At 42.7% G+C, this 14413-nt stretch overlaps 1 protein-coding gene across 2 annotated transcripts in view; it reads right to left on the bottom strand.

Annotated features, from left to right (window-relative positions):
• Nucleotides 1-14413, bottom strand: part of PPP1R12A (protein phosphatase 1 regulatory subunit 12A) — a 1050482-nt gene that overhangs the window by 317971 nt on the left and 718098 nt on the right. For both annotated transcript variants that reach the window (XM_069228775.1, XM_069228774.1), the window contains one exon: nucleotides 3457-3528. In XM_069228775.1, coding sequence (XP_069084876.1) covers nucleotides 3457-3528 — 72 coding nt within the window. The remainder of the gene's footprint in view (nucleotides 1-3456; nucleotides 3529-14413) is intronic.

Raw genomic sequence — 14413 nt, 5'->3', positions numbered from 1 at the left:
GTGCAATACTTCTATTCTAACTTAGATGTAGTGTTTTCTTTTGTGTCTGTGATTGAGTTTCTAAACAAATTAGCTAAAGAACATAGTATAAAATTAGTTAGGGGTTTCTTTGAGCCGACACGGACATTTGGAACAGCTTATGCGCACCGCAATAATCTAACCTGCTTACTAACACCTGTAGAGAAGAGCTTCTTAGATCACTGATGATAGACGAAAGGCATTAAAAGAAAGGCTGGAAAAGGGATTAGAAAAATGCACGCTTGCAAATGATTATGCTTATACTGCTATAAAAACACAGGGCAAGTTAGCTATAGACGCATTACATGTAGGTAGGCTTTGTATATATAGGCCGAAATCTGAGCATGACACTATTTGTGGGAACGAGTGAATGCAGGCATGTGTTTTTGTTTCAGAGTAAATGGACATTCATGTTAAATGGACAGGATCCAGCGATCCCTGGGATCTATTATATATGTGGAGTTAATGCTTATTACCGTCTTCCTAGAGGATAGTATGGGACATGTTATTTGGGAATAGTTTTCTCAAAGATCTACCAGATTGAGGATTTAAAGCAAATTCCTAAAATGTCTGAATTACAACACATTAGACAAAAGAGAAAGACTGTGGCTGCTGTCGTTGGTGACATATTTGGAGCCATAATTCCTTCAGTAGGGGTTATCTTAAACTCCATAAAGATTCGAAAGTTGTCTACTATTGTGGATAACATGCTGACAAACTTCACAGGGGCTATGCTCCTGATGGATACTGAACTTGCTGCGGAAAGAGCTATGACTCTTCAAAACCGGCTTGCTTTAGACATTCTTTTAGCAAAGAGTGGCAGAGTCTGTAAGATGCTTAATGAGCGCCATTGTTGTGCGTTCATACCAGATAACAGCAAAACGATTAGAGGTATGCTTACTAACCTAACAAGAGAGTGCAGATTTTAAGGAGCTGAAGGAACCTGGAGTTTGGGAGAAAGTTGGGAAAGGAATTACCATAGTAGGGAATTGGTTTAGTAATATTTGGAATGGGATTCTTGCAAAAATATTAGGAGGTCTATTAATTGTCCTGATTTGTTTATTGGGATTATGGTTATCATGTAAAGTTAATGAAAGAATTAAGAGAAATTTGAGAAAACTAAACAAAAGAAATGAAGAAAATGAAAGACAGAAAATGTTTAATGAAATTTGGGAAAGCTCACACAAAGGACAGGATGTTGAAATGTGCATTATGCGGAAAGTGAAAGGTTAAGAAGGGAAAGGTTTGTGTGATGACAAGTGTCCTCAGAGGAGGGACTGAGAGCGCGTAGCTTATATACAATCAAATATTAGCATGAAATGTTTATGTACTAATGTGTAAGAATGCTGCATAGAAAATGTATTAATGAATTTTGCTAAAACGTGCGTTTGAAATGTGCCCACGGTGAGTGGCCGTCAACATGTACGAGGACTAATGAAACTGACTAATAATGTTGAAATGTTATATGATGATATGATTTTACACAAATAATAAGTATAAGTAAAGGCTTTTGCTAATAAATCATGAGGCTTTAGTTAGCATGAGTCGAGGCCTAGCTGCCTGACTCTCATATTGAATGTATTTTTCTAACGTGCAGTGTGCTGACTTGCTGAAGGACATGAACTCTTGTTTTTTTTCTCTAAACTAGAAGCTGAATGTAACTGTAGTAGATCCGTTCTCATGAAATTCGACTTGCTTGTAGAAACATTTTAGCTGAATTCAACACTGTAGACTACTTATAGGTACAAGGTCGCCTGAACCGGTACAGACAATGGAGCCACTGACCGAAGATGTGCAAAGGACCACAAGACTATGAAATCATACTGGACATTCCACCAGCTAAAGACGTCAATCATAAGGACCAATAAAATATGTGAGAACTGTTATGGGGTGACAAATTCGATGACCTAATGTGAAGACAATTGGTTAAAGATAGTGGGGTGCAACCCATTGTCCAACCAAATTTTAGGGGAATGTACAACGAAAAGGGGATAAAAAACCCTTGACACCAGGAAGAAAGGAGATCGAGAACTAGAACGAGACCTAGAGGCGAGAGAATAGGAGAGAGTTAGGGGAGATGCTGGTGCGATTTGCTATGATCCAGAGACTTTGTCACTTTGCTAAGTGACTTGCTAATTTCACTTAGAACCATCCTTGCCCTTAGATTACCCGTTTACACTACCTCCTTATGAAGGAAGTGCCCCTTTTTCCAGGAGCTGAATTCCTGATGGCGAATCAACTGATGTCCTGAGGACGAAGACTGAACCTGAGTGCTGACCCAAACGGAGGGTAACTATATGACAATGAAATTGTGATTGCCTGTTTGCTTTCCTTTCTAGGTACCAACTGCTTCTTTTGACAGATACCATAGTTAGATGTTTTTCCAAATTGGTGTTACTAAATTGGTGTTACTAAATTGTTTTGCATGAAGCCCAACATGCCAATGCTAATTAGAGGTTAGTTGAGAGGGATTCACTAAATTGACACAAATAGACAAATGACTGAATCTATGCTTAGTTGAATAACTTTATGATGATACCCTGCTAAAGATAACCTATGCTGATGCCGTGTTATATCCTAATGTTCGGGATTCTTGCTTTGATGAAATCTTATCAGAGTTGCCATATTGTGACTATGCTAATGTGTTTCTTGGTTTTGAGACTAATAAACTTGCTAGTAGAATTGTAATCAATAAGGAATAAACTTCACAAAATCATATTATTCTGGTGTGATTATTCATGACTGAAAGGTCATGGTGGTTTTGAGTCTTATTAAATGTCTTTGGTTAATGTAACATTGTCGTATTACTGTCAATTTTGATTACATTATTGACAAATTGATTGACATGTTGATTAGCTATCTCGTCCTAAGGTGTCTTCAATCAGGGTCAAAAGATTTATTGGCCTAAAATGAGTCACAAAGTGAGTAAATTAGTCATAAAGGGACGCGTTATCACTGGAATAATCAAAAGTGTTCTTTAGTAGACTCAAGCTGTGCCCCATTTGTTTTATTTTATTTTAGGTGAGTTACAGATCTCAACACCATTTAAATTCCAAGCCTAATTTAATTTAATTTAATTTCATTCCGCTAAGGACACAAGACAGGCTCAGTCAAATAATTCATCTTGGATTAATTGCAGGGTCAAAAAAATAGAATATGATTTCTATTTACAGACCATGGTCCTCAGGTACATTGTATTAGCGTACAAGATTGGCTTAGGATACATTTCAGATATGTTGTGAAACGCGGTACGTCAAGGATAGGCCATCCTGTCTCTTCAATTACCCTGCCCGCACTCAATGGCAATAAATAGCATACTACAATGTGCATATCTGCATTTATTCTATAAACACACAAAATAACTATACATTGTTTCATAAAATATAACAATACTACACAATGGAAACACTATACTTTAAAGATGATTCTGAACACTACCTGAGGTTGTTTCCTGTAGATTTCAGTTTCCTCTTCAGCATCCGAATGGTGTTCTTGTTCATTTTCATCACTCTGAGAATGTAAAACAATCCTTAGAGATTTTTTGTATTAGAAAATAAAAAGTAACCAAATAATGATTACAATGAAAATGTCACTTACCCAGTGTACATCTGTTCGTGGCATCAGTCGCAGTAGATTCGCATGTTCTGCAATAGCTCGCCATCTGGTGTTGGGCCGGAGTGTTACAAGTTGTTTTTCTTCGAAGAAGTCTTTCGAGTCACGGGACCGAGTGACTCCTCCTTTTGTCTCCATTGCGCATGGGCGTCGACTCCATCTTCGATTGTTTTTCCCCGCAGAGGGTGAGGTAGGAGTTGAATTGTAGTAATAGTGCCCATGCAATGGAGTGACTAAGTATGCACTTATTTAAGGTTGAGATGATACATATATAAATAATTGAAGGTAACTTCCAAACTGCTACAGGCTCCCGGGGAGGCGGGTGGGCACATGCGAATCTACTGCGACTGATGCCACGAACAGATGTACACTGGGTAAGTGACATTTTCAGTTCGATGGCATCTGTCGCTGTAGATACGCATGTTCTGCAATAGACTAGTAAGCAGTTATTTCCCCAAAAGCGGTGGATCAGCCTGTAGGAGTGGAAGTAGTCTGAAATAATGTCCTTAATACAGCTTGACCTACTGTGGCTTGTTGTGCGGATAACACGTCTACACAGTAGTGCTTGGTGAATGTGTGAGGCGTAGACCATGTGGCTGCCTTACATATTTCTTGCATTGGGATGTTTCCTAGAAAGGCCATGGTAGCACCTTTCTTTCTGGTTGAGTGTGCCTTTGGTGTAATGGGCAGCTGTCGTTTAGCTTTAAGGTAGCAGATTTGGATGCATTTAACTATCCATCTGGCTATACCTTGTTTTGAAATTGGGTTTCCTGCATGAGGTTTTTGAAATGCAATAAAGAGTTGTTTAGTCTTTCTGATGTTCTTTGTTCTGTCAATGTAATACATTAATGCTCTTTTGACATCTAATGTATGTAGTGCCCTTTCGGCTACGGTATCTGGCTGTGGAAAGAACACCGGAAGTTCCACTGTTTGATTTAGATGGAACGGTGAAATAACCTTTGGCAAAAATTTAGGATTGGTCCTTAGGACGACTTTATTTTTGTGTAGTTGTATAAAAGGTTCCTGTATAGTAAACGCCTGAATCTCGCTTACTCTTCTCAGGGAAGTAATGGCGATGAGAAATGCCACCTTCCAGGTTAGGAACTGTATGTCGCAGGAGTGCATGGGTTCAAAAGGTGGACCCATAAGTCTAGTTAGGACAACATTTAGGTTCTATGAAGGAACAGGTAGTGTTCTTGGTGGTATAATTCTCCTAAGGCCCTCCATGAATGCTTTAATGACTGGTATTTTATATAGGGAAGTTGAATAGGTAGTCTGCAGGTATGCAGATATTGCTGCAAGGTGAATCTTAATGGAAGAGAAAGCTAGGTTAGATTTTTGTAAGTGAAGCAAGTAACCCACTACGTGTTCTGGAGTTGTGTGTAATGGTTGTATTTGATTAATATGGCAGTAGCAAACAAACCTCTTCCATTTACTTGCATAGCAGTGCCTGGTGGATGGCCTTCTTGCTTGTTTTATGACTTCCATACATTCTTGGGTAAGTTGTAAGTGCCCGAATTCTAGGATTTCAGGAGCCAGATTGCTAGATTCAGCGATGCTGGATCCGGGTGTCTGATCTTTTGGTTGTGCTGTGTCAACAGATCTGGCCTGTTGGGCAATTTGATGCAGGGTACCACTGATAGGTCTAGCAGCGTTGTGTACCAGGGTTGCCTTGCCCAAGTTGGTGCTATCAATATGAGTTTGAGTTTGCTTTGACTGAGTTTGTTTACCAGGTAAGGAAGGAGAGGGAGAGGAGGAAAAGCGTAAGCAAATATCCCTGACCAGTTCATCCATAGGGCATTGCCTTGGGATTGTTTGTGTGGGTATCTGGATGCGAAGTTTTGGCATTTTGCGTTCTCCCTTGTCGCAAACAAGTCTATCTGAGGTGTTCCCCAGAGTTTGAAATAAGTGTTCAGTATTTGGGGGTGAATTTCCCATTCGTGGACCTGTTGGTGATCTCGAGAGAGATTGTCTGCGAGTTGATTTTGTATCCCTGGTATAAACTGTGCAATTAGGCGAATTTGGTTGTGAATTGCCCAATGCCAAATTTTTTGTGCTAACAGGCTTAACTGCGTGGAGTGCGTCCCTCCCTGCTTGTTTAGATAATACATTGTTGTCATGTTGTCTGTTTTGACGAGAATGTATTTGTGAACTATTATTGGTTGGAAAGCTTTTAGTGCTTGAAAAACTGCAAGAAGTTCTAGGTGATTGATATGCAGTTTTGTTTGATGTACGTTCCATTGTCCTTGTATGCTGTGTTGATCGAGGTGTGCTCCCCACCCTGTCATGGAAGCATCTGTTGTTATTACGTATTGTGGCACTGGGTCTTGGAAAGGCCGCCCCTTGTTTAAATTTATGTTGTTCCACCACAGAAGCGAGAGGTAAGTTTGGCGGTCTATTAACACCAGATCTAGAAGGTGACCCTGTGCTTGAGACCACTGTGATGCTAGGCATTGTTGTAAGGGCCTCATGTGCAGTCTTGCGTTTGGGACAATGGCTATGCATGATGACATCATGCCTAGGAGTTGTAATACCATCTTTGCTTGTATTTTTTGTGTTGGATACATGCGTTGTATGATGGTGTTGAAATTTTGAATTCTTTGTGGACTTGGAGTGGCTACTCCTTTTGATGTGTCTATTATGGCTCCCAGGTATTGTTGTACCTTGCGTGGCAGAATTTTTGATTTTGTGAAATTGACGGTGAACCCTAGTTTGAAGAGGGTTTGTATGATATGATTTGTGTGATTTGAGCACTCTATTAACGAATGGGCCTTGATTAGCCAGTCGTCTAGATATGGGAACACATGTATTTGCTGCCTTCTGATGTGTGCAGCGACTACCGCTAGACATTTGGTAAAGACTCTTGGTGCGGTTGTTAATCCGAAAGGCAGTACCTTGAATTGGTAATGTATTCCTTTGAATACAAACCTTAGGTATTTCCTGTGCGATGGGTGTATTGGTATATGGAAATAAGCATCCTTGAGGTCTAAAGTTGCCATGTAGTCGTGCAGCTTTAGCAATGGCAATACTTCTTGTAGTGTGACCATGTGGAAGTGGTCTGATTTGATGAAAGTGTTGACTACTCTGAGGTCTAGGATTGGTCTCAGTGTTTTGTCCTTCTTTGGTATCAGAAAGTACAGTGAGTAAACTCCTGTGTTTATTTGTGTGTTTGGCACTAATTCGATTGCATTCTTTTGCAATAGTGCCTGCACTTCTATCTCTAGGAGATTGGAATGGTGTGTTGTTAAATTTTGTGCTTTTGGTGGTATGTTTGGAGGGAACTGTAGAAATTCTATGCAGTAACCATGTTGGATAATTGCTAGAACCCAAGTGTCTGTAGTGATTTTCTCCCATGCTGTGTAATAATGACCTATTCGTCCCCCCACTGGTGTTGTGTGGAGGGGGTGAGTGACATGTGAGTCACTGTTTAGTAGTAGGGGTTTTGGGGCTTTGGAATCTTCCTCTATTTCTAGGGAATTGCCCTCCTCTATATTGTCCCCGAAAACCTCCTCTATACTGTCCTTGGTAACTGGACGGTGTGGCTTGTGAGGTGCTGGCTTGTGTGCTTTGACCCCGAAACCCCCCTCGAAAGGGCGTTTTACGGAATGAGCTGTAATTCCCTCTGCTCTGCGGGGAGTAGAGTGCGCCCATGGCTTTGGCAGTGTCCGTATCTTTTTTGAGTTTCTCAATCGCTGTGTCCACTTCTGGACCGAACAGTTCTTTTTGATTAAAAGGCATATTGAGAACTGCTTGTTGAATCTCTGGTTTAAATCCAGACGTTCGGAGCCATGCATGCCTTCTGATAGTTACAGATGTATTAATTGTCCGTGCAGCTGTATCTGCAGCGTCCATGGAGGAGCGGATCTGGTTGTTGGAGATGGCCTGTCCCTCCTCAACCACTTGTTTTGCCCTATTTTGGAAGTCTTTGGGCAGATGTTCGATGAGATGTTGCATCTCGTCCCAGTGGGCTCTGTCATAGCGCGCAAGTAGTGCCTGGGAGTTCGCGATGCGCCACTGGTTTGCAGCTTGTGCTGCGACTCGTTTACCAGCTGCATCAAACTTGCGGCTTTCTTTATCTGGGGGTGGTGCATCTCCAGATGTGTGAGAGTTGGCCCTTTTCCTAGCTGCTCCTACAACAACAGAGTCTGGTGGCAGCTGTGTTGTGATGAAAGCCGGGTCCGTAGGAGGCGGCTTATACTTTTTTTCCACCCTTGGTGTGATTGCCCTACTTTTGACCGGGTCCTTAAATATGTCTTTTGCGTGCCGGAGCATACCAGGGAGCATAGGCAGGCTTTGGTAGGAGCTGTGGGTGGAGGAGAGTGTGTTGAACAGGAAATCATCCTCGACCTGTTCTGAGTGGAGGCTTACGTTGTGAAATTGTGCTGCTCTAGCCACCACCTGAGAGTACGCGGTGCTGTCTTCTGGTGGAGATGGTTTTGTAGGGTATGCCTCTGGGCTGTTATCTGACACTGGGGCGTCGTATAGGTCCCATGCGTCCTGGTCTTGGTCACCCTGGCTCATGGTGGTGTGAGCTGGGGAGTGTGATGGCGTTTGTGCTGGTGAAACGTTAATCACGGGCGGAGGAGAGGGTGGTGGTGTAACTCTTTTCACCACTTTTGGTTGTGGTGCTTGTTCCGTTTGGAACTCCAACCTTCTCTTTCTCCTAATGGGGGGAAGGGTGCTTATTTTTCCTGTCCCCTGCTGAATGAAGATACGCTTTTGCGTATGGTCCGCATCAGTTGCTTGTAGCTCTTCCTCAAACCTATGCTTCTGCATTTGGGAGGTTAGCGAGTGCTCTTCTGTATAAGAGCCTGAAGCTGGGTCGCTTGCAGTTTGTTTCGGCGTGGAAACTTTGTCTGCGTGTTTTTTCGGCTCCGAGGTGACTTTTTTTCTTTTCGGGGCCGAAACCTCTCGGCGTCGATCTGTTTCGGTGCCGCTGTCTCGGCGTCGAGCCGTGTCCACACCGGCATCTCGGTGTCGAGGCTTGTCTCCAGCACTTTCTCGGTCCCGAGAAGGCTGCGTGCCGGTGTCTCGACCGGAGTCGGACGATCTCGGCACCGTTTGGGCCTTTTTCGGTGCCGACGGTCGGTCACCGATTTTATGGGTTGAGCCGTGGCAGTGGCGTCCCCTGGGCCTTGTAAATGTTTCTTTGTGTGGTTTTCGACGTCTTACTCACGGTTTGTGTATCGTCGAATCCTTCGGAGTCTGAGTCTTGGATCGAGAAGGTACCTTCCTCTTCCTGTTCCTCGAACTCCCGTCGGGCTGTCGGTGCGGACGCCATTTGAAGTCTTCTGGCTCGACAGTCTCGGAGTGTTTTTCGGGACCGGAACGCACGACAGGCCTCGCAGGTGTCTTCGCTGTGCTCAGGTGACAGGCACAGGTTGCAGACCAAGTGTTGGTCTGTGTAGGGGTATTTATTGTGGCATTTGGGGCAGAAACGGAAAGGGGTCCGTTCCATCGGCGTTCCTCAGCACGCGGTCGGGCCGACCAGGCCCCGACGGAGGATTGAAAAACTACCCCGAAGGGCACCGGAGCTCTTCGATCTTCGATGCGGTGTTGAATGTAAGTACGCCGATCCCGAACGCAACAATACCGACGAAAATCTTCCGAAATTAACTATTTTTTCTGTTCCGAAACTCGGAGCGACAGGAACACGTCCGAACCCGATGGCGGAAAAAAAACAATCGAAGATGGAGTCGACGCCCATGCGCAATGGAGACAAAAGGAGGAGTCACTCGGTCCCGTGACTCGAAAGACTTCTTCGAAGAAAAACAACTTGTAACACTCCGGCCCAACACCAGATGGCGAGCTATTGCAGAACATGCGTATCTACAGCGACAGATGCCATCGAACATTAGTTTTCTATTTCAAGTGTTTAAATCACAAGTTTATTAATCACAAAAACTAAACGTAGGACAAAGAAAACAACAGCATTTTAGAACAGCACAATACTAAGACAGTATAACACTGGCAACATCTGGAATAAACAGCATTGTGGTGAAATTTAGACAGAGGTGCATTTTAATTACCTCTAACAATATTTTACAATGCTTAAGTTTTTAAATATTCATCCCTCGGTTGTGAAGATTAATTTGAGGTAATATATGATACACATGCTGGAGAAACTTTCTCACATATAAATAATATCCTTTTCGTGGGAATCATCTCTTGCAGTTTGCTTTTATGAACTGTTTACCTTTTTTTGACTGATTCCTACTGCTTGCTCTAAATGCGCCCCCACAAATTTTTACCATGTAACTTTTTTTTCCCCTTTATTCGTTCTCATCATTTCAATAGGCTCTTTAATAGCTGGGAGTAAGTTAAGTTTATTTTATCATTTTCCCAGCTAATTCTATGGCCCACCTTGCTCTGATGATAATCAAATACAATATTTTTGTGGGGTGAAATGCTTTGCAGCATTGCAGTGAATCCAATTGAGCTTTTATTGGGACTCAGGAGAATAGCGTAGCCTTTCGCTTGCAGGCCTGTGCCCCGGTCACCTAGTGAGTTTTAACCTACTTACCTTGCTCTGTCTTAGTCCATTAACTTATTATTTATTTTAAAATGGATGCTACTGTTTATAGCTAGAGAAATGTTTTGATTTGCATCAGTGCCACTCTGTAAAGGGGTTACTATCAGTGTCTTAATCAAGTGATGCATGTAGGTATTCACATCATGTGCCTTTCTCACTTACGTGTGACAAGAACCTAATGTATACTTGTTGGGATTGTTTACATAATTGCTGCCGTAAGTCTGCCTCCTTATCAATTGTTTGGGAACATACCCGAGTCAGCGGTCCTACACGATCTGTATAAATACATCTCACATAGACAAGGTTATCAGAGGGATTCCTTCCAGATGCCATCGATGCTACACGTCACCTCTCTGCTTAACTCAGCCTTTGTGTCACCAAGACGTCTGACCTAGAGACCTAATTCCAAGGTAACGAGGGCTGGGGGTGGGGGGCTCTTCTCATGGACAAGGTACTGGCAGATTAGGTTTATCATACCTACCTCTCATTAAGTCATAGATTAAGTTCTTCTTACTAGGGATTTAATAGCTCATGTTTATTGCAAGATGATGGGGGTCTTCTCATCTTTACAATTATGCTTTTTATTGTTTGTTTTCCTAATCATTGCAGCTTGTGCATTTTACCTTAAGAGTGCAGTCTTTTCAATAAACCTACTGAAAGCTTTCAGGCATCTCCTTCATTGTCTGTGTGTGACAGACTTATTGCTAGTGAGAGAAAAGAGTAACTTCTGTTCCACCCCGACTTCCCTGAGATGTCTATACGTAAGGCTGCCAGAAATCAACTTTTACTGTTTGGGTTTTTGGTGAGAAGATTCCGTTCTGGATAGCACAAAAAACTAACCAGCTACAAGCAGTGTTTCCCCAGATGGAACCCGAAGATAAACATAGAGGGCCATATGTACGAACACTTTTTCCCATAGACACAGAATGGGTAAAAACCTTTGCTACATCTGGCCCAGAATTCTCACAATGTGCATGCCATTTGGAATAGTTCCCTCAGTGGACAACTGCATCACATAGGGTACAGTCTTCGATGCAATTTACACTACCATACATGGTACCCCAACACTTGTCAATTTACAGACGGTGTTAAAACAAATTCAAAATGAGCTCAGGGATATTCCAGGCCTAGATCTTGGGATGAAACTGAAGCGTAACTTCGACACAGTTTCCTCAATAATACTAAGTAACATTAAAAGGGAAGCGGTAGTGTTCGCTATACACCAGTGGTTCCATGAGACTCCACATTTGGAGGAGGAGCGACAACTACTCAATGTTATTTCAAACATCTATACTACTATAGGATGGGATAGTTTGGGAGTCAAGTAAAAAAAGCCAGAAATTCAGAGTACCACCCCCACGCAAGGTACTGAAAAAGTACAAGAGCGTTCTAAAAAAGGCTGGGATAAACAAAAAAACAAAAAAAAAGAGAGACAAAGTCAGAGAGCAGACTCTCCACATCTCGAGCGCTCCGAAAGGAGATATAATCTCAGAAATAGAGAAACTTTTAAAGGTGTCAGACACATATACTGATCACGTCCCTCTCTTTCCTTTCGGGACACACCAGATAGACATAGTCAGAGTGTGGACCGGTCAGAGCAACGTCCTAAGTGAAAGAAGACAAGTCCCCATAACAAAAGCCACAATTTAAAAAGGAAAAAGGTATCAGCAATTTCAATTAAACATGCCAGCAACCTTGAGAACATTGCTAAAGAACAAGATAATGACTTTCATGCAGTTGAGACTGCGGACTGGCGCGTTCTCCCACCAGAAGGGGTTTATGAATTAAATATCCTGGTTGAGGGGGACATAGAGCGCACCATTAGTGTAATTTTTTGGGATGAAATTCAATGTGATATCCTATTGCCAGAAAGAGAATGGCCACATGAGCACGTCCGTAAGCTCCCACATGGGGACGATGTCATTTTACTTTCTTTCTCAGATCTTGTTTAGGAGGCAGTAAAAGAGGCCTCTGCTGTTGACTGGGCTTTGGTGCTGGCACCCAAGCTATACCGCAACCATGTGGGGTGGGTTAATCATTCCCCCTACCATTTAATACCTATCAAGTCTACACCCCAGCCTCAGCCCTAATATCCTGTTAAACACAAAGCTAAAGCTCCAGTGAGAGAGATCCTCACTCAGCTCGAGTACCAGGGGGTAATAGAGCCCTGTGTCCCTGTAATGATTAACCTGTTATTCCCCATTGTAAAACCAGACCATTCATATAGAATAGTCTTAGATTACAGACACCTAAAAAATTACATATGCAATTCAAAATGCACAGAACACCGCACTAACAACATAGTGTGTAAAAAATACAAAACAGCCTTATATATTTCCAACGGTTTGGTCTGTTTGGTCTGTCAAAACTTAGCACATGAAAGATGGGACAAAAATGGTTTTGCCGTTTGCCACAGGGCTATAAGGACAGCCCAGGGTTGTTCTCAGGCTGTGTAACATCAATATTGCATGATATAGATCCAGAGGAGTTGTCCTATATGTCTATATATCTATCTATCTCACAGATGACGACCTCAGCATTCACCTAGACAGGGTCGAACAGATCATTCTGGGATTAGCAGTCCTTGGCTACAAATTAAATTTCTAGAAAACTAACATAGCCTTTTTCAGTGCATTGTTCCTGGGATATGAACTATCAAATGAGGGCAAGAGCCTGGCCCGCACTTTTTGGAAAAATTTGCTAAACAGCAACCACCAAACACTATCAAGAACTGCAGTCTTTATACTTGGTTTCTTTAATGTTGCAAGAACATACATTCCCGATTATGCAAACCCCTCTATGATTTAATTTGCCCAGATTTCTTGGGCAGACACTAGATAGTTGAAAACACGTCCATCCTTAGAAGATTGCAGCAAGACATGCTAGAGGCAAAACAATTACACACACGTGACAACAAAACAAATTTGGTCATCAGAATAATTGCTCGTGCCATCGGGTTCATCTATGTCACCCTTAATGAGGACGACGACAGTGCCCATAGCATATACCGTATTTATCGGCGTATAACACGCACTTTTTCTCCCTGAAAATCGGGGGCAAATGATGTGTGCGTGTTATACGCCGATATAATGGTTAAGGACCCATAGTACATACCGCATAGCAGCGCGAATATGTCATCGGCGCACATTGCAGTCCCCAGCAGCCTTCCTCTGTGGAATTCTTCTTGAATGGCATTACAGCAGACTCTTTTCAAAACGCCAGTGTCCAACAATTACGGTAGTAGATTTGTGTATTAACCGCCCTCTCCCACCTCCCTCCCAACACTGCCCTCAGCAGCAAACAGGTTTGTATACACACAGTTGTGGAACTACCGGGTATAAGCTCCCCCTTTTCATTCTGCAGAACCCACTTACCGTACGTTTTAAAAACTGTCGGCAGTGTGCTGACTGCTCCAGCCGCTCTACAGAGCCCTGGAAACATCTACCGTAATTCTGTTAAGAAAGCCTCACACAAAGTGAAATACGGTAATGCACCAGGCCTTAAAAAAAACATCTAGGGTTTTTTAAACAGCGACTACCGGTATGTCTTGAATTACAGACCTCCGGTGCAGCCTTCCTCCTTCCTGCTACAGGGGATACGTCACACCAGTAAATCTCACGGCCGTGAGGTACAGGCATTTAGTGAATGGCATTTACGGTAAGGAATTTCAAGACTGTGACAAGTACGATATTGCACACTGCCTGACAGAGCAAGGGGGAGCAAGAAACTACGGTACTACATACACTAGCTGACCCCCCTCCCTGCAGTGTGCATTGATTTTAAAGGGCACCAGAGTATTAAAAGAAGTCTGCCGGGGGGGGGGAGCAAAGAAACACTGCTGATGGCTAGTGTCTGTCTCCCTACCAGGCAGTGTTTCTTTGCTCCCCCCTGGCAGACTTCTTTTGATAATCCGTTTCACTTTAAAATCAGTGCACACTGCTGCCTTTGGGGGGGCTGTCAGCTAGTGTGTGTCTCTTAGCTCCCATCCCATCAATCTGAATACGTCCGAGCCCATCTTTAATTTTACCATACAAACACATGCTAACAAAGCCATCCTACAATACACACTACACATAGCCATCCTACAACACACAGATATAACAAGAGTACCGGTAAATTTACACACCCCTGATACTACCTTACTCTTTTTTAATTTAAACTTAGGTAAAAACTATACCACTGCAGTGTGACTCATCCTGACATTCCGACGCTGAACTCTGCACTATCATACGTGCATTCATTACTTACGGT

The sequence above is a fragment of the Pleurodeles waltl genome, chromosome 4_1 (assembly GCF_031143425.1).
Source record: "Pleurodeles waltl isolate 20211129_DDA chromosome 4_1, aPleWal1.hap1.20221129, whole genome shotgun sequence".
Taxonomy (NCBI): Eukaryota; Metazoa; Chordata; class Amphibia; order Caudata; family Salamandridae; genus Pleurodeles; species Pleurodeles waltl.
The sequence above is the reverse complement of the archived record's forward strand: the minus strand, read 5'-3'. Positions and strand labels throughout refer to the sequence as shown.